The sequence below is a fragment of the Falco biarmicus genome, chromosome 1 (genome assembly GCF_023638135.1).
Source record: "Falco biarmicus isolate bFalBia1 chromosome 1, bFalBia1.pri, whole genome shotgun sequence".
Classification (NCBI taxonomy): Eukaryota; Metazoa; Chordata; class Aves; order Falconiformes; family Falconidae; genus Falco; species Falco biarmicus.
Window position 1 is genome coordinate 81,067,155 of NC_079288.1, and position 22,228 is coordinate 81,089,382.

General features: G+C 40.8%; 1 protein-coding gene across 4 annotated transcripts; it reads right to left on the reverse strand.

Moving 5' to 3' along the window:
* Positions 1-728: 728 nt before the first annotated feature.
* On the reverse strand, positions 729-21,067 carry TACC3 (transforming acidic coiled-coil containing protein 3). Of its 4 annotated transcripts, none has more exons than XM_056344014.1 (16): positions 20,911-21,067; positions 17,065-17,242; positions 16,782-16,927; positions 13,452-14,498; positions 12,209-12,308; positions 11,577-11,769; positions 10,525-10,577; positions 9,554-9,678; positions 8,771-8,882; positions 7,910-8,062; positions 5,501-5,577; positions 5,365-5,408; positions 4,181-4,341; positions 2,781-2,887; positions 2,452-2,572; positions 729-896 (listed from the first exon to the last, which is right to left on the reverse strand). In XM_056344014.1, the coding sequence occupies exons 2-16, from the start codon at positions 17,239-17,241 to the stop codon at positions 831-833; spliced, it is 2,682 nt and encodes an 893-aa protein (XP_056199989.1). In that variant the 5' UTR covers position 17,242; positions 20,911-21,067; the 3' UTR covers positions 729-830. The 4 variants fall into 4 exon arrangements, with proteins under 4 accessions (XP_056199989.1, XP_056199997.1, XP_056200005.1 ...); XM_056344022.1 differs by having other exon boundaries at positions 17,065-17,266; positions 20,911-21,043; XM_056344030.1 differs by lacking the exons at positions 16,782-16,927; positions 17,065-17,242; positions 20,911-21,067 and adding an exon at positions 15,455-15,530.
* Positions 21,068-22,228: the final 1,161 nt, after the last annotated feature.

Here is a 22,228-nt window from a genome sequence, read left to right on the forward strand (position 1 = left end):
CACACCCAGCAGCAACAGCCCTTCTGATCAGAAGAGCTACTAGTCAGGCAAGGAGGGGAAGGACCTCCCATTAATATTAGAAATAAAACACTGTAACTTGCAACAAGACAATCCTGTTAAGCTGTTATGACTTAACAGACACAGATGACTATTGTTGCCCTAATTAAAGCCGACTTCATCCTAACCTGTGACCTGCAGCCTACATCTCTCAAGACTGTTACAGGCAGGTGGCAGAAAGCTTTTAACTGGCAACGGGAAACTCAGTAGCATCAGACAGAATAATGACACAGAAGAAACCATGAAAATAAGAGTAGCAAGCTATCTGTCCTGCTGTTCAGTACTCTGCTTAGCCTGTCTGCAAAAACAAATCACTCCCGCTCCTCACAAAGTGAAGTTCTATTTTATTTTTTTTTAACATCACTGAATACCTTATAGCATTTGCGACAGGTCAGGTTTTATTACAATCTTGTGACTCCAGAATGTTTTCATGTGAGACAGCAGGCATTGCAAAATAGAGATGTGGCCCATGCTGACCCTCACCAAAGCCAGGTCATGAGTACAGAACCATGATGTTCTTACACAGGGAGAAGACTGAGGGCAAGACAATTGGAAGTTCTTCCTTTAAGCAACATGCGAAAATGTAATGCAAGACTTACCTACTGCAAGCAGCAACTGAATTTCAGTGAAATTTTGCACAAAAAGATACAGACAATAATAAGCAAGACAAGTACAAATAAAGTGTTTTATTTTTCCCCACATAAAAGTAAAAGTGAGTGAACACAAGACAGGAAGTCAGAGACACTAGACATATGTACAAGACAGTTCCTCTATCAAATTTTTTCCATCTTCAAGATCAAGTCATCACAGATTTTTGTCAGTTCATCATTTTCTTTAGCCTGTTGAAGATGAGGGGAAAAAAGAAAAAGTGTGAGTTTTGGGTATGCCTAAGACCTCCAGAGTGAGCTGAGGCATGACAAATCATGGTTGCCAACATAAGGAATAGAAAGTCTATTTACATACTAGTGACACATGCAAATTTACTCTAAAGGACAGTCTACTTTGTAGAGAGTCACATGGCAGCCTCAAGAGCCAAAGGAAATTATACTGTCTTTACTTCCACAGACTTTCCCATGATACATGGAGACAACTAGGGAGATGAGATTTTTCAGACTCAAAGTCTTTTTGTTAGATACACTGAAATTCAAGATAGTGACAGTTTAGATTTTCATCTTCACAAGACAGACAACTCAGAGGACGCTTTGATAACTGAAATACAGCAATAATTTCCAGTTTAAATAATTCCTTATATGGTCAATTAGAGTTCTTAACATTAGATGTTGCTGTATTTATAACAGGAATAAAACCAGCTCTGTATTAGATGGCTTGTTTCATCTCTCCAGTTACAGGCTTACTGGTTCCTCAGCTATGCAAACCTTAGTCATAAGCCTGAAGACTAACACGAATATGAGACTTCTCCCCAACGGGAATGTGTCAGCAATTATCTATTTTTGAGTCTTCAATGCTGGCAGATACAACCATGATGCAGTAAAGCTAATAGCATGCATGACTTTTAACCCTCAAAAAGTTTTCCTTTGAAGCATTCTAGCAAAGGAAATTGATGCACTTTCTAAGACTTTATTTAAGCAATACAAACCAACATCAAAATCAAGGATTAATGGCCTGAACAGTACTGAAAGTTCAGTCATACAAAAGCATGTATCAGTGCTAATAGCTTACAAATCATGTTTACAAACAAGCTGAACCAGACAGTCAAGATTCATTCCCAGATTCAGCTCTGGGACATGTTTAATCCTTTCAATACTTAAAAGGGGATTATAAGAAAGATGGGACAGACTTTTTAGTACAGCCCATAGCAACAGGACAAGGGGGGTAATGGCTTTAAACTAAAAAGAGAGTAGATTTAAATTAGGTATTAGGAAGAAGTTTTTATGGTGGGAGTGGTGAGACCCTGGCCCAGGCTGCCCAGAGAAGCTGTGGATGCCCCATCCCTGGCAGTGTTCAAGGCCAAGTTGGACAAGGCTTGGAGCAACCTGGTCTAGTGGAAGATGTCCCTGCCCATGGCAGGGGGGACAGAATCAGATGATCTTGAAGGTCCCTTCCAACCCAAACCATTCTATGAATCTATGCTTAATTCTTAGATCACCATCTCATTCAGAAGGTCAGATAACATCCTGACACAGCAGCCTGAATTGATCACTTCTGTGCACTACCTATGGGAACAAACCTTTTGCTCCAAATAATCTAAACATACAGATGAGTCTTGACATACAATTGTGCCTTTAAGTTTCAATGCTTATTTCCCAAAGCTTTCCAGGACAGCAGCCACCAAAACAAGCAGTTAGCATGCCTGCTTCTAGCACCAGTACAAGATAGTTCTTGACCTAGTCTAAGGCAATAACTTGGAAATTCAGCCATGGCATTTTCACTAACCTTTTGTTCAAGGCTCCTCTCTAAAGACTGGATCCTCATTTGTTCTTTGCGGAGACTGGCTTGTAGTGCTGCAGTCTCTGATTTAGCTTTGCTTCGTACCTGGGCAATTTCCTCATTTGCTCTGAAATGGAAGCAAGACTGTGTTTACACGTGCTTCAGACAGCACAGCAACACTGTTAACAGAATCACACTAGATGCTTGTACTTTGGATCAATCCCCAAACTAAAAATATTTTAAGCCAAATTTTGGTATTAGTGCATCACATTCTGCAGCAACTGTGAAAACTATGTATTTACTACCAGTACTTGGTTTCTTGACATGGTACTTACCGATGCAGTTTTTCTTCAGCATGTGCCTTTAGTGCCTGGTATCTCTGCTCCTCTTTTTTAATTCTAGCCAGGTATTCTTCAGCACATTTTTTCAGAGCTTCTTCATTCTGTCCCAAAATCAAGCAGCTTAGTTAGCTTTTTATGTGCTAGTAGATGGAAGAGTCTCTCCACAAATGGAGTGACTACACCAAAGTAGCAATACTTGCTCATCAGAATAACAGGAACAACTGAAGTCCCACAGACCTACACAGGGACTAAAGTGCCCCCTTTCAACTCTTAACTTTGCAAAATAAGATTTATTCACCCCACTTCCCTCCTGGTATACTGTTTACTTGGCTGCAAACTTTTAATAAAGGGGAAACATCACTAAGCAGTTGTGTGCGTTTTGGGTTGGTTTTTTTTTTTTCTTAATTCAACTTTGTTTTAGCTTGCAGTTGTCTCAAGAATAGCTAGGAATCCAAGTACTTCAGAGAATCCATGGAAAGATTCAGGCTTTGGACCCTGACAAATTAATCCAACATTAACAGCAAGAAAATCATCTTGGTAGGCAAAGACACCTTACTTTATTAGCTATTATAGCTAGTTGGAACTGTTTGAGCCAAGTGCTGAGGCTCCTGACTGTTTTCAAGTGATGCTTTAACTCTGTGCTAAGGAAAGGGCTTCCAAATTTAGGGTGGGGAGATGGAAAGGAAAATGAAGCCTGACATGTTAGTAAAGCAGAAGCTTAAGACTTAACACAGACATTACGCCCATTTCTCAAACCTAGACTACCACAAAACTTATAACAGGCTAGTTCTAAGCTTGAATAAATAGGAGATATTAAAAGGATAACTGAAGGCAAAAAATCTAAAGGCACTTTTTTGAACACCAACTGAATCAATTTTTGTGCATTTTATGCAGCAAGAAGCCACAGCATATGCTCATTAGCTTAATAAACCCAAACTGGTAAACTCAGGCCTGCATTCTGCAGCATCTTCAGAGACTGGAGGAACAAAGCTGAAGAACACCCAATAAACTACTATCATTTTGACTTGTAACAGCAAATCCTCTTCAGCATGCACTCAATATATAGGGGAACTGAGCTGCCCTTATACAGCAGTTGCTACACAAGAGTGCCTCTATGACCAACAGAAAAATTATATGCATGCAGCAAGAAACAGCTCATTCTTCTGTTTGAAGTAACTTTGGGTTCTAACAGAGCAGTCATTACCATACTTTAAGCCAAGCACCAAATATAACAAACAAGTAATTTTTAAATTCTTTAAATAAACAGCTTAGCACCTGGTTTTACATATAGTGCCTATACCAGCAAATTAATGGCTGCTCTAGAAATTCATCATTTCCTCTCTACTAAGCCTCATTTGTCTTGGAAGGATATTATTTGCATTATAGCATCTTACTTTGTGGTAACCCTCTAGCGCTTCTTTCTGTTTTTCAAATCGTTTGAAGAGTTCAGAAAAAGATTTCTCCATAGAGTTCAGATCTGAAATAACTTGCTGCTTCTCTTCCATCATTCTTTGCATCTCTTTCTTTGACGATTCCTTCTGCTTTTGAGCATCCTCTGAAGAATGAACAGGGTTACACTCATAGTAGTTACTGCATTAGCATAAAACTAGTTCCACAGATAACTCCCACACCCTCAAGTCTTCCTCCTAAACTAAAAAAAAGGGTCTCAATGTAGCCTCTCCTTTGAAAGGACACCATATCTTTGCTTTTAAGGAAGCAGCCATATTCTCTTTATTTGTTACATACTGCTTCACACCAACCCGAAGGTCATTAAACACAGATTATAAGGTGCTGCCCAAAGCTATGTTTCTCCTGCAACGTAGTCAAAATACTATGCTCAAGTTTACCGTAACAGGAGCCTCAAATGTCATGACAGAAGCAAGGAATTCAATAATACTCGTTTTCATTAAATATGTAAAATAGAATGCATTTTATATCTAGCAGAGATCTAGTATAACAAGCCAAACTAGCATTGCAACCTCTTTTAGTAACCTCTGTCAGGACAAGCTTTTGTTAGTACACCTGAGCTGTTTCCCTTAAACTAGGCTTAAAGAAGCACAAAAAAACCTGACATGATGTTCAGTCTCCTTATTAAGCAAGGCATAGATTTGGCTATTCAGCCTTGAACTAGGAGAATGCACTCATGCAACAAGAGTTTTATTGAATATCTTCCATTGTCTAGCTTTGAGGCCACAAACTTAACTGAAGCAAAGGCTAGATTTTTCCAGCAAGAACGCCTACTGACATAACTTGAATGAGGTCAGATAATAAACAGTTAAACAGAAGGTGCGGACAACTGGATGTGCCAGTTTTAATAAACCAACAGCTCACACTCCACTGGAAAATAAGTTAGTTGTGTTCTTGCCTAATTCAGGAAGTCATCATTACCCATCAAGTGATATCATGTCTTCATAAATACGTTATTCTAACTACCTTGTCTGAAACCTTACACTCACCCTGGAAGCACTTGAAATATTAATACTATCAGAAGTGACAGAGTACTAATTCCACTTACTAACCTTAGGCTAAGCATGCCCCACTCACCCCAAGCCATTCAAAGTATAAATATGGAACTTACCCATCATTTGTGTTATTGTACCTTCAAACTCAGCAACTATTTTTCTAAAAAAAACATTAAAAGAAATGTTGAACATAGAGTTAGAAAAAGCAGCTGGAATAAACAAGGAGATATAAAAATCAGGACAGATTCATACCCCATTTCCTTGTATTCCATATGAAGCTTATCATACTTTTTTTTCCATTCCTGAGTTTCCAGCTCTTTCTTTTGAACCTTTCAGGGGAAAAGTAAACCTTTATTTATCACACAGGAAGAGATACAAGATTTGATACTCAGAACAGTCTGAAGGGCAGCTTAGGTATACTTGTAACTTGATATGGAGAAAAATAAGTTCTAACTGCTTAACAGAATCAAAATTAAGTGTTTCTTTATAGATTTGAGTCAAACAAGTTTAGATTGATAGGTACATTTCACATACATGATTTCCAGTCAATATTACCAATGTTTCTTCAGATGGCAAAACCACAGGCCAACCTCTCGCCTGCTCTTAATCATAGATGTCATCATTGGCCAATTATGTTCTTAATCATATACGTTCCTTGGCCCATTAGGTTCTCTCAAGATACATGTTTCATTTTATTTACAAGGTAGACAAAAAAAGCCACACATCTGCTAATTTTAACACAGGAAAGCACAAATACCAGAGGTCTAGTCTAGTCAAGATCAAGCTGCTGTTTGGAGTAATTCATATTCAACACTCAATCCTCCCCCTACCATGTCTCCAAATTTAAAGACATCTCAGTTCACTTAAGAATAAACACAGTTCACTTAAGAATAGCCATTATTAGTTTCCCATTAGCTCAATTAAAGCACAGTCCACAGCAACAGTATTAGAAGTATAAGCACAAATGCTTTGTGCTAACTCCATAACCTTAATTTTGTCCTGGGCTTTCTATTCAGAGCTATAACACTGACAGCTGGCTGTAGCATGGGAGGCCTTGAAGACAGAGGCCCAAAATACATAAAGTTGCCTGGAATTTTTTTTTTTTAAAAAAGAGAAGGTCAGAGTACATGATTACTGCCGATTCCCCCCTCAAAGTTGCACAGTAGATAAATACACTGATTTTCAGTATTTAGGGTAATTTTAAATGTATTGTAATATTTCATATGACAGGAAGTGGGGCCCAAATTTAAAAAGGTACCAAAATTTTATGAAGAGAAAGAATTAACAGCAGTTAGGCTAGAAACAGATGTTACAAAAGCAAAAGTACATGAAGATGGAAACTTCCATCTGCAAACTCAACAGAAATGCTTTAGTAAACCCAAAAAAGCATGCTTCCATGAAGTGCTGTATTTTCCCAAAAAGGAAAAGTTTTTTCATCATCTCCCACTCCTGAGTTATTTCAGCAAAAAGTAATCTAAGATTTAGCCTGCCTTCCTTTCAGGTTAATATAGTACTTCCATACATTTTTGTTGTTGTTGTTTAAGTGACACACAACAGGAGTCATCCAGTCACACCTGTCTCGCTACAACTATGTTTGCATGTTTAAAATAGTTCTTTGAAAGAAGAGATTAGAGCACCAGTTTTTAAAATATTACAAGCTTTACTCCCTGTTACTATAGAAAGTCTTCCTTTTAGATCAATTCACTAAGAGCTGTCCACTGCCAGAGATGCACTTGTTTTACCCAGCATATTGTCTAGTACAGGAAAAGTGTCCTCCTAAATGAGGAAAAGCAAAAGTTACTCCCAGAAAAGTGAGTATCTTTTCACTCTGAAAGAATAACTGGGTGTCCTTCACATCAGTACCTGCAAAATTCCTGACTAGGTATATTAAATGCTCCATTTTCTTCTGAAGTTAATTTTGAAGTTACATGATTAGCTTTAAGGGGGGGTTACGCTTAGGTACTCCTCTTACATCATTTAGTATCTGTAATGTTACATTCATTATCCTGAATCTGTAATGAATCAAGTACTCAAATTTCTGAAGTGAGTGGATACATAGCTCTTCTTGTATCATTAAGACATCAGGGGTTCAAAAGCAATTTCTGTAGCTACAGAACATGCTTGAAATCCCCCAACTACCACTAATCTACTCTCTCCCACTAATCTTTCTCCTCCAGAGCGAGCTCCAGATCTCACTCATTTTCATTAGCCAGACATACTGCTTTGCCTCCCCATCCCACAAAAAAACCGATCACTGCACTAAATTGGATTACAGTTTTATGTTGTTTTAAGGAAATAGTTATAAGAAGTTGCTCCCTCCCATTGGTAGGAAGGGCTATTTCCTGCCCAGTTAAATAAAGGGTATTCAGATCACCAATATTAAGCTTAACCATTCCATCCAACAACAGATGCTTTTTAATACCTACCAGTTCTAAGGCAGAACCTGGCTAATACTGAAGTTCACCATACCTCCTTAGGTATTAGCTCTGAGGAGTTCTGTACCTACAGCTCCTATCAAGTGCACAGCAAGCTCTTTAGAACGAAGTGCTTATGTCAAGTATAATGGAAAGAATTGCCAAGCATAGAGATTTATACCAGATAATCTAAACAAAAGGGACTTTAAAGGCTATGCAATGTTCTGCTTTGGAAGGTTCGCCATACCTCTCTCTGAACCAGTTCAACAGCTGCATCCATGTCTTTTTGGCTATATTTTAGCACATCGATAATAGCATCCACTGCACTGTTTGCCGAAGCAGCAATAGGGAGTGGAGGAACATCGCTAGTCAGGGAATCTATAATTACGGGACCAGTGTCCTGTGAGAAGCAAAGAGTACAGTTTCAGCAGGTTCCCATTTTCATGCCATTGATTAGCTGTGTGCAGATTACCTAAGTCAAAATATTTTACTTAACACCAAAAATACTTCCGTAACTTTGTTACCGTAACCTTCTTACTTTAAAGATAACTACATACTTCTAAAAGATATCTACAAGGCATAACAAACTGCTATCCACCAATTATAGCTATTGGAAACAAAGTAGGTAACACCACACTGTTCCTCGCTAGTAAAAAAGCACCACTTCAGGATGAACTGCTGTGTGCAGATCTGTACATAAGAGCTGTTCAAACTATAAACATTAGACTGTAGAGCATCGAGTTTAATCAAAATAGTGCTTTTCATCCCAGCAGTGCTATTAAAATAAATACAAGCTTGTCTTATTTTTGTGGCTTCAGCTGAATGAAAAAGATTGATTAAAGCATTCTAAAAATGGCTCGAATTCTCCTAGACCATGTGAAATGCCACCAGTTTCCACAAAAATGATTTTTTAATACTTAAGAAAACAAGTACATCAAGAAATTCAACTTTTATGTGACTATCCAAGCTGGTTTTTAAGATAACAGTTTAAATAAGCATTAAGCATTCTGCAATCCTTACAATATCCGTGTAAGTCTTAAGTCCATAACCTAGGCCGCCCCTTTCCTGAAGTATCAACATGAAACCTGATAATTCTGAACACCCTTACAGAAGTTGTAAATGTTCCCAGAAGATCTAGCCCTTTTGGTTTGTCTTCACTTTGAAGATTCACTGCAGGATTTTCAGTTTCCTTCAGCAATTTACTTAAATCAGCAACAGGGCTAAAAATGAACAAACATACAAGAGCTTTACAAAGAAAGGCTGCACTTCAACACAACATTGTATCAGAAATACTGTGGCCAGCAGGGCTAGGGAAGTGATCATCCCCCTGTACTCTGCACTGGTGAGCCGCACCTCAAATCCTGCTGTTTTGGGCCCCTCAGTACAAGACAGACACTGAGACACTGGAGCATGTCCAGAGGTGGGCAACAGAGCTGGTGGAAGGGTGTAGAGAACAAGTCTGATGAGGACCTGCTCAGGGAACTGGGGTTGTTTAGCCTGGAGAAAAGGAGGCTGAAGTGGGACACCTTATTGCTCTCTACAGCTGCCTCACAGGTTGTAGCAAGCTGGGCATCAGTCTGTCCTCCGAGTAACAAGCAACAGGACGGGAGGAAACTGCAAGCTGTGCCATGGGAGGTGTAGACTGGATATTAGGAAAAATTTCTTCACCGCAAGGGTGGTCAAGCATTGGAGCAAGCTGCTCAGGGAAGTGGCTGAGTCACCATCCTGGAGGTATTTAACAGACTTGTAGATGTGGTGCTTAGGGACATGGTTTAGTGGTGGACTTGGCAGTCCTGCATTAATGGTTGGACTTGATGACCTTAAAGGTCTTTTCCAATATAAACAATTCTATGAGTGTACATACTATAGCCTAGACCAGTTCAACACATACCCACGCTGAAGTGGAGCCGTCATGATATTTGTATTTGTTTCAACAGTACCAGGAATTGGACTGTCTCTCAACAAAGGGTCAAACTTCAAATACAGCGACTGTTTCCTCAAGGCAGATTCTTTGAACTAAGGGAAGAGAAATAAACTGGCAGATATGCTGCTTCATAGCATGACACACACACAAGTAATCCTCTGGGGAGAGGGTAAGCCTATTCTTCAGTGACCAGAGCATTGTTCTCTGGAAAGAAATTACGTAAGAGAACTCTGTGCCCACAAGCTTAAGTCCTTATGTAATATCAAGTGAGCTCAATCTGTTCACAGACAGAACCAAAAGGGCAAACACATATGAACTATTCAAAACAAGCAGAAAACACTGAAAGGGAAAGATAGTATTGTAAGCTGAATAAGCAGTGTATGTCATTGTCTCTGCTCATACAATAAGGACAAACACAGCATGATCAAAAACAATGTGTGTACTCTCTGTATATGCAGAGCCACTCCCACTCTGGACCAAAGTAGGAGAAAGAACTAAGCTGAACTGATTAAAACATGATGTGCCCAATTTAGAGACAAATTTCCTGAAACTGCTCATAAAACAAAAGAACTTTGAAAAAAAATATTTTCAAAACAATGATCCTGCACTTTCAAAGCATTATGCTATGCCCTTGCAGTTTTGGCAATCAGAGAGACAAAATGTCAGCCATCTCAGTTTCACTGCTACTAAAGAAAAAGAGCACCTTTGCAAAATGAAAGCAAAAGACATCTGACTTTAGCCAAATTGCTTATAACTACATCTCCTTCTACCACCACACCATGCCCAGCCTCATTGACACATTCCTTGGGAACAGAACCTGTATTTCTGTGGGCAAGTTCAAAGTGAAGTTTTTTATGAAAACATTTAAGACTTGACAGTTTCATTTTCCTTTCTTCTCCCCTCTTCCAGGGAGGCAAACATTTAAGCACCATACTCACTGATGAAGTGCCAAACTGTTCCAGATAGTCTATTTCTATGCCCATTCCTAGAACTGGAAAAGAAGGAAATGATACAATGAAGATGCAATATTGTCATATTGTCTATAGTGAAGCCACCCACAGGTGCAAACAAATAGGTACGTATATAAAGCAAATAAATCCCTGCTCCCATCTTGTGAGCCCAAGTTTTTCATTCGCTAGTACTGTATTTCTATCTGGGCCTTAAAAAAAACATAGAAGGCAGGCAAAGATTTCTGAGCTAAGCAAAAAATACAGCTTCCATTTGTCCCCAAATACCAGTAAGGATATGTAGAATTTATCACACTGTTAAAGAACTTTTGCTGTTCTATGGTTAAAGAACACACAGCATACACACATTCAGATATTCTACTCATTGGCAATCTCCCCATTAAAATTCGCATACAGCTCAGATGTGAGCAGTGAAGTTATAGCCATTTCTCAATACACCGATTCCACTGAAATATTAAGGTAAGTAACAGACTGCACTGCAGTCAAATCATTAGCTCATCCTACAAGGAATAACCCTTCCAGGTAGTTGTCACATCTATGCAGTAAGCTTTCAAGACTGGCATGCAAGTCCAGAACAACCATCCACACTGCAATATGAAGCCAGTGTTCAAGTAGTGCTAAGGCCTGCAATAATCTATAATACTCAAATACAGAAAGCAGTTGCTTATCTCTAGTGCTCTCAACTTTGAAGGTCTTTATTACCAGAAAAAGTGGTCCCTTGAAATAATTTCAGCACACAAAGCTGTGAATAAAACTCTAAAATTGTTTCTGTACCAGCCTAAATTTCATCCTTCCAGGCAGCTGAATGTTAATAGTCGGCTTCTAGAACTTAGCTTAATCCAGAGAAAATTTTAAGTATGCTTAGGTACATTTCCCACCCCTGCTAGTCATTATAGGTTTTACATTCCTTTCAGAAGAGCAAGATGAGACAAAAACTAGAATAAATGACAGAACTGAAGCAGAGAAATACATATACAGATATTGTAACACTATCTTTTCAGCCTGTTTTAAAGTGTCCTTACCTTCTGACGATGGTCTGAAGAGCTCTTCAGGTTTAGTGTTAGCTGTCTGCTCAACTGCTGCTATTTCAGTTCTGTGGGAACTAGGTTTAATTTCTTCTGCAGACATTGACTTTTTTCCACTGTCAGCAGAAACCAAATTATCTTGAGAGAGGACATTAGCTAGAGACATTGTAGATGGGCTCATTTGTTTCTCCTGATGAGAAAAACAGAATCCATTTAAATTAATATTTTAACAGTAAAAAGATCACAATAATGATCAAATTTGTTTGTCATAAACCAACTGGGCAGTCAGTGTAATAAACCAAGAGTTCACAAGCATAGAAACTAAACTAACAACACTGAGTACAGCTCATATTATAAAGGAGTCGCTTTTTTTAGAGTCCACACCCTTATGCTTGCCCTTATATGTGACTGCTGATCAAAAAAGATAAACACCAAGGCACCAATTTGGCTGTCTGATGTTACCTTCAAAAGACAAGTCTGCACAGTTGATACCCATTCTAGAGCTGCTGAAGATACATAAACCCACTAATTCTTAGACAAAATATCAAACATGGGTTTGATAAGGTTAAGTCAAAGAACTGTTTCCTGGAACAACTCGGGAAGAACTGGCTACCTTTCCTATACCTTACCATGGCTATCTCTCCTGGAAGTTCAGCTTCTGCTTGAACTCCTGGCTTGTCTTCTTGAGTTCTGGGTTTGTCTTCTACCACATTCTGTTTACTGATTTCCCTAAAGAAAAAAGAAAAAAGTTAAAATCCAAGCCATAGACAGTTCTGAACTCTGTATTACCAGATACGTTGAAGCATTGAACAAAGCTTCTTTCAGAGTTTCTACTGCCACAGTACAGCAAGTCTTACAGAAGGTAGGGATGTAAATACACTGGCTTGCCTGATGACAACTTAAATGACAAAGTCCTTCCTCAATCAGAAGCAGTGCTATCTGGGAAGAAGAAAGTCACAGCAGTATCACTTATTCCCATTCACTTAACACTCTATTTCCATTTCTTAAGCTTTTTTTTTTAAAAAAAAAAGCCTATCTTTAAGAACAGAATTACAAGCAGCCTGCTACTCTTTCCAAAGTAATGCAGTGGTTACTGGTGTAAAACACAGAACTTCAGTAGTGAAGCCTAATATTTTAGCTACTGCTGACAGCACAAACTTAACTTCTTGCCTTGGTAAACACTAGCTGATCATGTAATACAGGGAGCAAGAGAGCAAACATTCCTGTCAAATTAACATTTTGTGCCAATCTAGTTCTGGTAAGCACATACCTGGCTATCCGCAAGTAATGCTGACATTTCATTAGTTAGACTTCCTAGGAAAAGCAACACAACATGTTCTATTCTCCAGAAAGTTTTATGTGGTGCCAAAAAAATGCACAGGTCTTTTTGTTGAAGACTGCATTCAGATACCAAGAACATGTGTGGAAGAAACAGTACCTCAAAGTTCAGCCAGGACACTAAGGAGAGAACAGAATTGCCTAGTCCCTTCACAGGATGTATGATGTGTGATGCTGCTGCCTACTTACCTGTTTTTTGAAAGACATCAACACTCAGTCAGTTCTTAACATTTCAGTCTAGTCTTGGAGGACTGACAAAAGACACTTGACCAAGGTACTAATGCTCTTCCCACGTAAGCCTGTTCCCTCTCATTCCTCCATATTTAAGTACATCTTTTTCCCAGAGCTAGCCATGCTGGGATGGTTTCCCTGATGAGATCTTTTAACTTTTAAACACAATATGTTGCAACGGCAACATGCAAGAGACTGCTAGCCTCAGACTAAGTCAGAGGTAGGAGTAGCTAGAGATAACATCTAGCTATCTTTTCCTCACGTTAGTTCAAGGTGCTTCTACATTCAGCTAGATTTACTTACAGATTTTTGGATTCTTTTTCACAGGTACTTGGTCTGTTGTCCTGCTCCACTGAAGGAGGCTCCCTTCTTGATGAGATACTATCCTTCTCCTCGTCTGGCAGGTGAGCTTTCTGAGGGCTAGAACACTTGGGTGAGCTGGAAATTTTAGAGCCTCCTCCAAACGGATTAAAGTTTGGATCATCAAGTTTGTCCCAGTCAAACTTATAAGATGCTTTGGGAACAGGGATTTCACCTTCCACATGACCCTTATTTTGCACTTCAGTTTTCTCCGTTTTTGTCTTGGTAACAGGAATTTTTTTGGAAGGTGGCTTAATTCCAAGTCTTTTACCTAGTTTCTTCAGAGGTGGCTTTCTAACAGTGGTATTATCAAAGTCAAATTCCAATTTTACTGGTCCCGCCTTGGTGACACCAGGCTTTTCTGCAGGTTCCCCTTCGGAGACAGCCAGCTCATCCACAGAGGCTTTTTCTGCTACTGAAACATTCTGAAGCTTTGATTCCCCAGTTTTAGCAGTATCACTGGGACCCAAGTTACCAGATAACTGCACAGCAGGTGTAGATGTTTCTTCTAAGCCTGCCGAATCATCAATTTGACTCACGCCTGTGGAAGCAGACTTCACATCCCTCACAGAGTCACCGATTCCTTGCTTAAGGGACAACTCTGATTTATTAGACTCTGACTCTCTCAGTACAGATTCTTTTCCAGAGGAAAGAGTCTTCTCTTCACTTGGGCAGTCTCTGCTTGCTGTGGTTGAAGCAAAAGGAGCTGTATCATCCAGCAGAACAGAATCACTACTTATTTCAGAAGTTCTCTCAGGGCTGCTAGATACTCTTACAGGAGACTTTTGCAGGTTTCCAGGAGAATGCTGCAATTGCACTGCACTTTGAAAAGGATTGATGTCATTTAAGTTATCAAAATCAATATTGTAGGAACCTCGACTCTTCACTGGCATCTCATCATCTGGGTAAGGAGCTGTGCTGACCTTCTCTGGCATTTGTGTATTTATCACTGTATTGTTCGGTCCAGTTTCAGGCTTTTGTTGACATGTGCTGCATTTAAAAAAAAGGATCACACATGCTATATTTTTTAGACATCATTTGAAGTCATCTTCAGAAATATATTTGCATAAGTAGCTTTGCACACTCAGAGTAATCTGATTTTTTTGACATAAGGCTGCTGGCAGCAAAAAGAATATTGTAACAGCAAGAATTCAGCTGCCACCTAAACAGAAGTTATGAGCTCTGGTACACATGAACTATAGGGAGATCAATCCTTCAAACTAGTCTGTATTCTTAAGCTACCCCTTCTACACAGCTATGTGACCTCATGCCAGCCGTTGCTGGAGACTGCTGCTTTATTCACTACAGCAGATTTCCGTTTCTCTGGACAGTGAAATATACATTTCTTAGGAATATTTACTAACAGTAAGCAGCTCAAACACAGGCACAACTAGTAGCACATCTTCATGTAGATTCCTCTATGAGTCTAGGACCAACCTGAGTCATGATTCAGGTCCTCCCATTCTAGTCTCTACTCTTCTCCTCAAAGTATGCACCAGCATTTCATCTATGAAGGCCTACATACCAAAACAGAACTTGGACTGCAGGCACTTTAAACTCTGTACCATAGCAGATCTGAGATCCAAGTGGTACGTAAGAAAATACTTCTCCGGTAATAGAAAAATAAGATTCTCTAGAAGAAGAAACAGGTTAAAGAGTTTGTGTACTCACTGCTGCCGAGTATTCTACAAGTTACCACTCTCCACTTCGATTCCCCAAACCCTACTCAAATTCAGAGGCTTGGCCTCAGACTGCTGAGAGTTAAAACATGACTTCCTGAAACAGGATTTCCTCCCATTGTTTTGCCCCTTTGTAAACTTATTACTTCTATTGCTATCCGAATCTGCTGTAGAACAGAACATGAATAGAAGTCACACACTAAAAACACCACTTTGATAAACCCAAAAGCAAAGGCAGGAGATAAGAGTTCAGGAAGTCCTTCTCACCCGTCTGAGTGCCTCTTCCCTGCAATAGCTCAGCCCCAGGCTGGTTCAACTGCTCAAGCCCCTCCCATTCTCCTTCAGTGTTTAACCTAATAAATGCCAGTCAAGAGTGAGACACCTGCTTGAAACTTGAATTACTTGACACTAGTCAAACGTGACTAGCAACACCTAGTGCTTAAATTTATTTGCTACAAACAAATCCTTGCATTTTAAAAAGTAGAAAGGACACGTACAGTAAGTAAAGGCATGTCTTCACACATAGTTATGCCCTCACTAAAACCAATTCTGTGCTAGCCCTTGTAACTCACTTGAACCTTTTATGTACTAAATCTTCATTTATTTGTGTGAGCAATAAGTTTGGGGCCTAAATGCAACTAAGTCACTTAATTGTGGTAGCTAGCTCACAAGCACTTTTCTAAACTGGAGGATACATGCAAGTTAACAGTTGAAGTAAATCATACATTTAAAGAGCATTTAAGTGTTCCCATCTTTCTTCCTTCTTCCCTTCCCAAAAACAATAATGGTCAAATGAAAGTATTGGGTAGATAAAAACAAGCAAAAGGATGTATTTCCTTGCAGAAGACAAAGCTAAGATCTGAGATTTCTTGTCACTGGGAATTACAGTTGTCAGATGCTTATACAAGTTTTTAAGGGGGTTAAAAAAAGTCAGTATTAAAGCCTATTAAATAACATTGTATTAGTAACCTGTTATAATAGTTCTAGTAAAGGACAGTTGCAAAACCCCAAACTGAAACCCTGCAGACTTCATGCTCTTCTCTAGACAGCTACCATGAGCCACTTAGACACAGGCTGTTAAACTATAAAGGTGCACAAACTTGTTTGTACTTGGGATTGATGTTATATTCACTTTGTGTCGCTAGATCTTCTTTAATCTTAATACTCATTGACTTGAGGTGTCAATCCAAGCTAACCCTTCAGAAGATTTACCTTATAGAGAAAAAAAAAAAATCTTAAGAGATAAAACTGTACTTAACATACAAGAGAAGAAATTTTAAGGTTTAGCTTCAGAGTAGTTGTAGTCTCACATGAAAACCTTACCGTAGGAAAGTTCGTGTTCTCTGCCCAAGGTGTCCCTTAAGCTATTTATACATAAGTCAGCTTTAAGAAACCAGTTACTGAGAAGTTAGAGTTCAGTATTCAATATTACAATCAATATAATTGCCATTACTTTTGAGAAAATTTTATCTTTAAAAAAAGCGCATCAGTGTCAACATAGTCAACATTAATTTTGTGCAGTTTATAACGGGGAAAAAGTCACTTGAGTGTGTTCCACATAGCTAGTACTACCAGTGGTGAATACATTACTTACTCAACATTGACAGGTACAGATAAAAGATCATCCACCAAGGCTTCACTACAATCACCAAGCATGAAAGTAGTGTCAAGTTTGTCCACCATCGCAGGACTTAAGATTTTTCGAGTCTGAGGATCTCTTAGAGGAGTTTGAAATGTTACCTTTAAGAAAGGGGTGGAGGGGAGAAAAAACGTAGAACATGAACACCACAGTATTTTCAAGCTCCAAATAACACATGCATTCAGTAGCAGAGATCATAGAAGAACATAATCAACACAAAAGCACAAGTTTACCTTACCTTCATAGCTTTTGCCACACTTTTTCGTGGCAAGTTTTCTTTCTGGGACAGGCATAGAATAGAAGGTCTCCCTGTAGGTTCTGGTGCAAAGAAAAAGCCCGAGTCTTCCGCTGTTAGGTCATCCTTGACATTTGCTCCATTTTCTCCATTTTCTGCATTTAAAATCTGCAGACTCATTCTAGAACATCAACACATATAACATCTGCATGAATGAGAGGGTGTGGTCAGCCAGATGCACTTTCAGATAGTTTAAGAAGTTGGAAGCCTGCCACTTGCTCTCGAAGATTAACAGCTTCAAAAGAAGTTTTAGAAATACTAAATATTTTCATATGAAAAGGTATATTTCAAAAGACCCTGAAAGCATCTAAGCACAGCACTGCATAGGCCTTCTGCTTTTGTTAGACATCTGAGAAGTTAATTGTTGATATTACACTTTCCACAGTTAACATTATATCCTTACTAATCAAGCTGCCCATCCTTTAAGGGGAACTCTACCATCTGCAAGTTTTTTCATTTCCGACCCCTTAAAGCCTGTAGTGACATAGTCATGCATCTTGTAATAGTGCATCTAGCTACGCAAAATGACAGCTTTTGCAAGGGGCAGATGACAGTAATTCTCCATTTTGTTCATATTGTCTCATTACTACATTGTACATCAGCAAACAGGAAAACCAAACTTTGTTAGTTAGGGTGTGTTTAGGATCAGAGCTCTGAATAAAATCATTTGGCATTTTCCTACACTGTCTGAGCATGTGCTGCTTTTGTAAGAGACACAGTACTTGAGAACCTTTTGCTGCACAGGCATTACTGGTATGCAAATCAGAAAGAAAATAAAATTAAAAGGGTATTTCTTTAATTTTGTTCTTGCATTGGACATGCACAAGCTTTAGTAGACCATAGAGGTTGATTAATCTTACTAGTATTTCAAGTGTGAAGGACTTTAAAGCCTGCATCACAACTAAGATTTCGGATGAACATAAGTTGGAGAAGGAACACATTTCAAATATGCCAGGCAAACCAGCACATTATAGGTACTTTAACTCTGTCAGCCTTTCATTCCCATTGGAGCCTTTGCAGTTCTTTAAAGCTTTAACATTAATATTCAGTGATGCTATTGCTGTTTCTTTAAAACAGCAAAAAAAACCCCACCAAAAAGTACCAGAGCACAGAAGGCCTGTTAAGGCATAATCACTGTCCATGAAGTATGACCCCTGAGAAGTGCAGTTAGTTAACTGACAAACTGTTAACAAAGCAATTTCCTTCATAAGAACTGATGTGTTATCTTGTACCACCTCTGCAAGATAATCAGCATCATCAAGTGGAGATGTTGGCTTTCTGCAATGAATAACCATGCCAAGTGATCTCAAATGCTCAACTTGACCAGAAGTCTAATCCTTACTTTGTTTTTCTGTCCTCCATCATGTAGTCAAGATTAATCCAGGAAATAAGCCGAGGAAGACCTCAAATGATTGTCTTCATTGTCATAAAGAGGTAATAAGAACACTCCCACTGAAAGTTTTAAATTATGTTTTCAGTCTCATATACCTCTGATATATTCAAATTTCTGTATTTAAGCCTCCATATGTGTTTTCCAACTGTTACAATAATCCTTATGGGAAAATTTGCTTCATACTGTCCAGTGAACTAGCTGCTCTGTCTGCAAGCCTGACAACAGCACTTCTAATCAGTAATGGAATGCAAACAATGGCTACAAAAGCAATGGCAAGCAAACAAGCCTGTATTAGCTATTTCTTCATTCCTCCATTATTCTTGATCATATTGATACTTTAGCCCAAGTTATTTCATACATAGACATTTTTACATTAACAACTTTTAGAACTTGAAGTGAACTTCATTGCTTTCCTTCATTCCAAACTAAAATTGAGACAACAGGTCAAGTAAATCTTTAAAAACTGTTGCTGTTTACTGTAATTACTTTAGAAACAAAGCCAAGGACAGGACAAAGTTGTCAACACCTTCTAAAACAAGCCTCATAAGCAGGGGAGGTTTGTTTTGATACTTTTGCAGGTTTGTCATTGAGCTACTCATACACCCTTGCTAAACCAGATTCAGATCATTAAAATATCCAGTAAATTGACACCATATACCTACACCACTTTTGCCCAGCATTTTAGATACTGAATCCAAAAATAAAACCCACAAAACCCCCAAAACCTCCTTTCTAAGATTAAATTATTGCAAGTAATTCAGCATTTAAGATATTTGCAATCAAGATTTGATCTAAATTGTATTTAAAAATTTGTTAGCTAGCAGCTGTGATAAAGTGAAAGGGAAGCTTTATTCAAGACATCTTTTTGTTTGAAGTGGTCAGTGTCTAAGGCATGCAAGTGTTGTGAAAGGCAGCAAGTTTTCCACTACGGCCTATCAAAGTTCAAAAAAATGAACCTGCTCCTAGTTTTAGAAGCATATTTATCTGCACACAAGCAGCAGTCTGTCATTCTGTATTTGAGAATGAACATAAAATTCAATTACATCAGATAATTAAGCCTCAGGTACCTGTTGTATGTAAATTGAGGGCTTCATAGCAACTACCTGTTGTTTCATGAACACTGGGGCACAACATTCAAAACACCAATTTGGTCTCTAATGCCTGAAACGTGCCACTGAACATTCAGGGCAAAGATGGAATTTTTCTACTTAATTACCCTTCTGAACTTCGCCAGGAGCCAAGATGCAAGACACTTGCTCACTGACAAAGTAACTTAGTATAGGCTGTGAATATTTCCATACAGAGTGACACAAAGCTGACTACTTTTTTTTTAGTGCAAACATCTCAACTCAGAACAAATCTGTCTGGTTAACCGACTCTTTCATATTCACGACCTTCCCCCGACTCTCAATACACCAGTGCGGGAAGGGGAATTTGCAGCAGCTTTAGCCAAAACCAAGCTTGGGAGGCAGCAGATGCCGAGCCCCAGCCGAGCCGGCCTCGGTACCCCCCGCAACAGGCACTCGGGCCTGCAAGTGGCTGCGAGGGAACAAAAGGTGGCCTTGGCCTTCAGTGGCCGAGTCGGAGGCGCCGCTCGGGGCGGGAGTCGGCGGTGAAGGGCCTCCGCGGGCCGGGCAGGGCAGCGGGGGAGCGGCGAGGCCGGGCAGCGCCGCCCCTGTCCATCAGTGCGCCTAGCCGTGCTTTAAGGCGCAAGAGAAACCCAAACAAAAAAGCCCAAACCGCCCCTGTCGCAGCCCCCCAGCTCACCGGGTGCTCCCAGTGCTCCCGAATCTCTCCAGGCCACAAGAGCCCCCCCAACACCCCCCAGCCGCTAGGCTACCAGAGCCTCCCTCGGCCCCGGAGTCCCCCCCGCCTCACAGAAGTGCCCGCGTATATCCCCTCAGAGCGCCCACCCGGCCCCGCATCGCCCTCAAAACACACAGAGATGCTCCCGAGGTCCTCCTGAGCCCCACCTCACCCCCGAATTCCTGAGGAGCCCCTGAGCTCCACTCCATCACCCCCCGCCCCCTCCGTTACCCCCCAGCTCCTAGCTCCACTTCATCCCCAAACTCACAAAAGTTTCCCACAAATCTCCTAGCCCTAAGCTCACAAGTGTCCCTGAGACCCCGCACCACCCCAAGCTCAAAGGGGGAGGGGGGGGGGCGGGGAAGGCCTGGGCCTGTGTGTGCGTCCCCCAAGCCCCGCACCACCCCAAGCTCACAAAGGGAGGTCCGCGAGCCTGCCCCCACTTCACCCCCCAGATCCACACCACCCCAAGCTGCTCACAGAGGGGGTCCCCGAGGCTGTGTGCCCCCTCCCAAACTCAGTGGGGCAGCCCACAGCTCCGTAGACAATGGGAGCAGCCCCCTCCCCACACCCCCTCAGAGGACCCCTACCTGCCGGCGGGGCCCAGGTGCGAGCCCGCAGGACGCTCGGCTGAGGCGGTACGCGGGTCCTGGCGGCCTCAACCTTCCCCACCGCTGAAGCCACCGCCGGGCAGCACCCGCTCGGTAGCCGTCACAGGATTTCAAATTTCAACGGCAGCCACGGCCCGCGAATGAGGAAGCGTCATTCGGAAGGCGCCCGCCAATCAGAAACGCGTCCTGCAGGGAGGCGGGACAGCCGCGCTTCGTGGCTGATCAGCCCTCGCGGGAGTGCGCTCCCGCGCGAGGCATGTTGGGAAGTGTAGTGCGCAGGGCATCGCCGTGGCGCTGGCGGGAACGGCGGCTGAATGCCTCTGCCTGCTAGCGGTCCGCAGCGCAGTCCTGCTTCAGACCCATGCTCGGGCAAGCGTGTACTGGCTTTGGGTCAAAAACTACGCGTTTTGTGCTCTTCGGGAAGAACCATGTGTCGTATCTGGCGTTACTGCTAGTTCAAGATCGGGCCCCACAGGCATTAACTGTCTCTAGGAGCAGATACTTGTGTCTGCAAATTCTGAGGTAAATAATGCCACCCTTTGGCACGAAATTTTAGAAATGCGAACTCTTAATACTCGAACCCTTTTGCAGTGGAAGGAACAAAATAAGAGGGCTGGGACAAAGTGCTAAAGGCCCATATGGATTTTCACAAACCCCAGCATGCCTCTTGGGCATCAGCCTCTCCGTCACCTTGCTCAGGCAGCCAGGCAGGCACTTGCCCATTCTCAGTGCTGCATGCTATGCACACTCTGATTTCTGCGCAAAGCAAGACTGGGCCAGAATTTGAGATGTAGACTCCAGTATTATTCTTGTAGGTGTCTGCTATGGAGGTATTGTGTCAGGGGGCCTACACAAGCTTCATAAAAGAGGTCAATATGAGTAAACTTGGAATGTCCCCTAACACTCAGTCCTGTGCTGAGTTCATGAAATAGTGTTGATACTATTAAGACTTCTTAAAGTAAATGAAAGTTGCTGACACAGAAGTTAATGTAGGGTCAGCCCAGAAGCTGGAAAGCTTTTGGAGGAAGAAGGTCCACAGTTAGATTTTGAATGATAAATAAACGACATAAACTTCCATCATCTTCAGGACTTTTGCACAACTGTCTCATGTAGCTGTTAGAGCATGTTACCTCTCTTAGCCCCTCACAATAAACCCACTGGTCCCCTGTAGCCCCAAGCACATCCACGTCTCAGTCATTCTGCTTCAACAATTGTCTGAATAAAACCACAGAAAGAAAACTTGCTCTTTCACAACCTGATTTTTATTATTGAACTTCGTAGTCCATTCTGCAAAAAC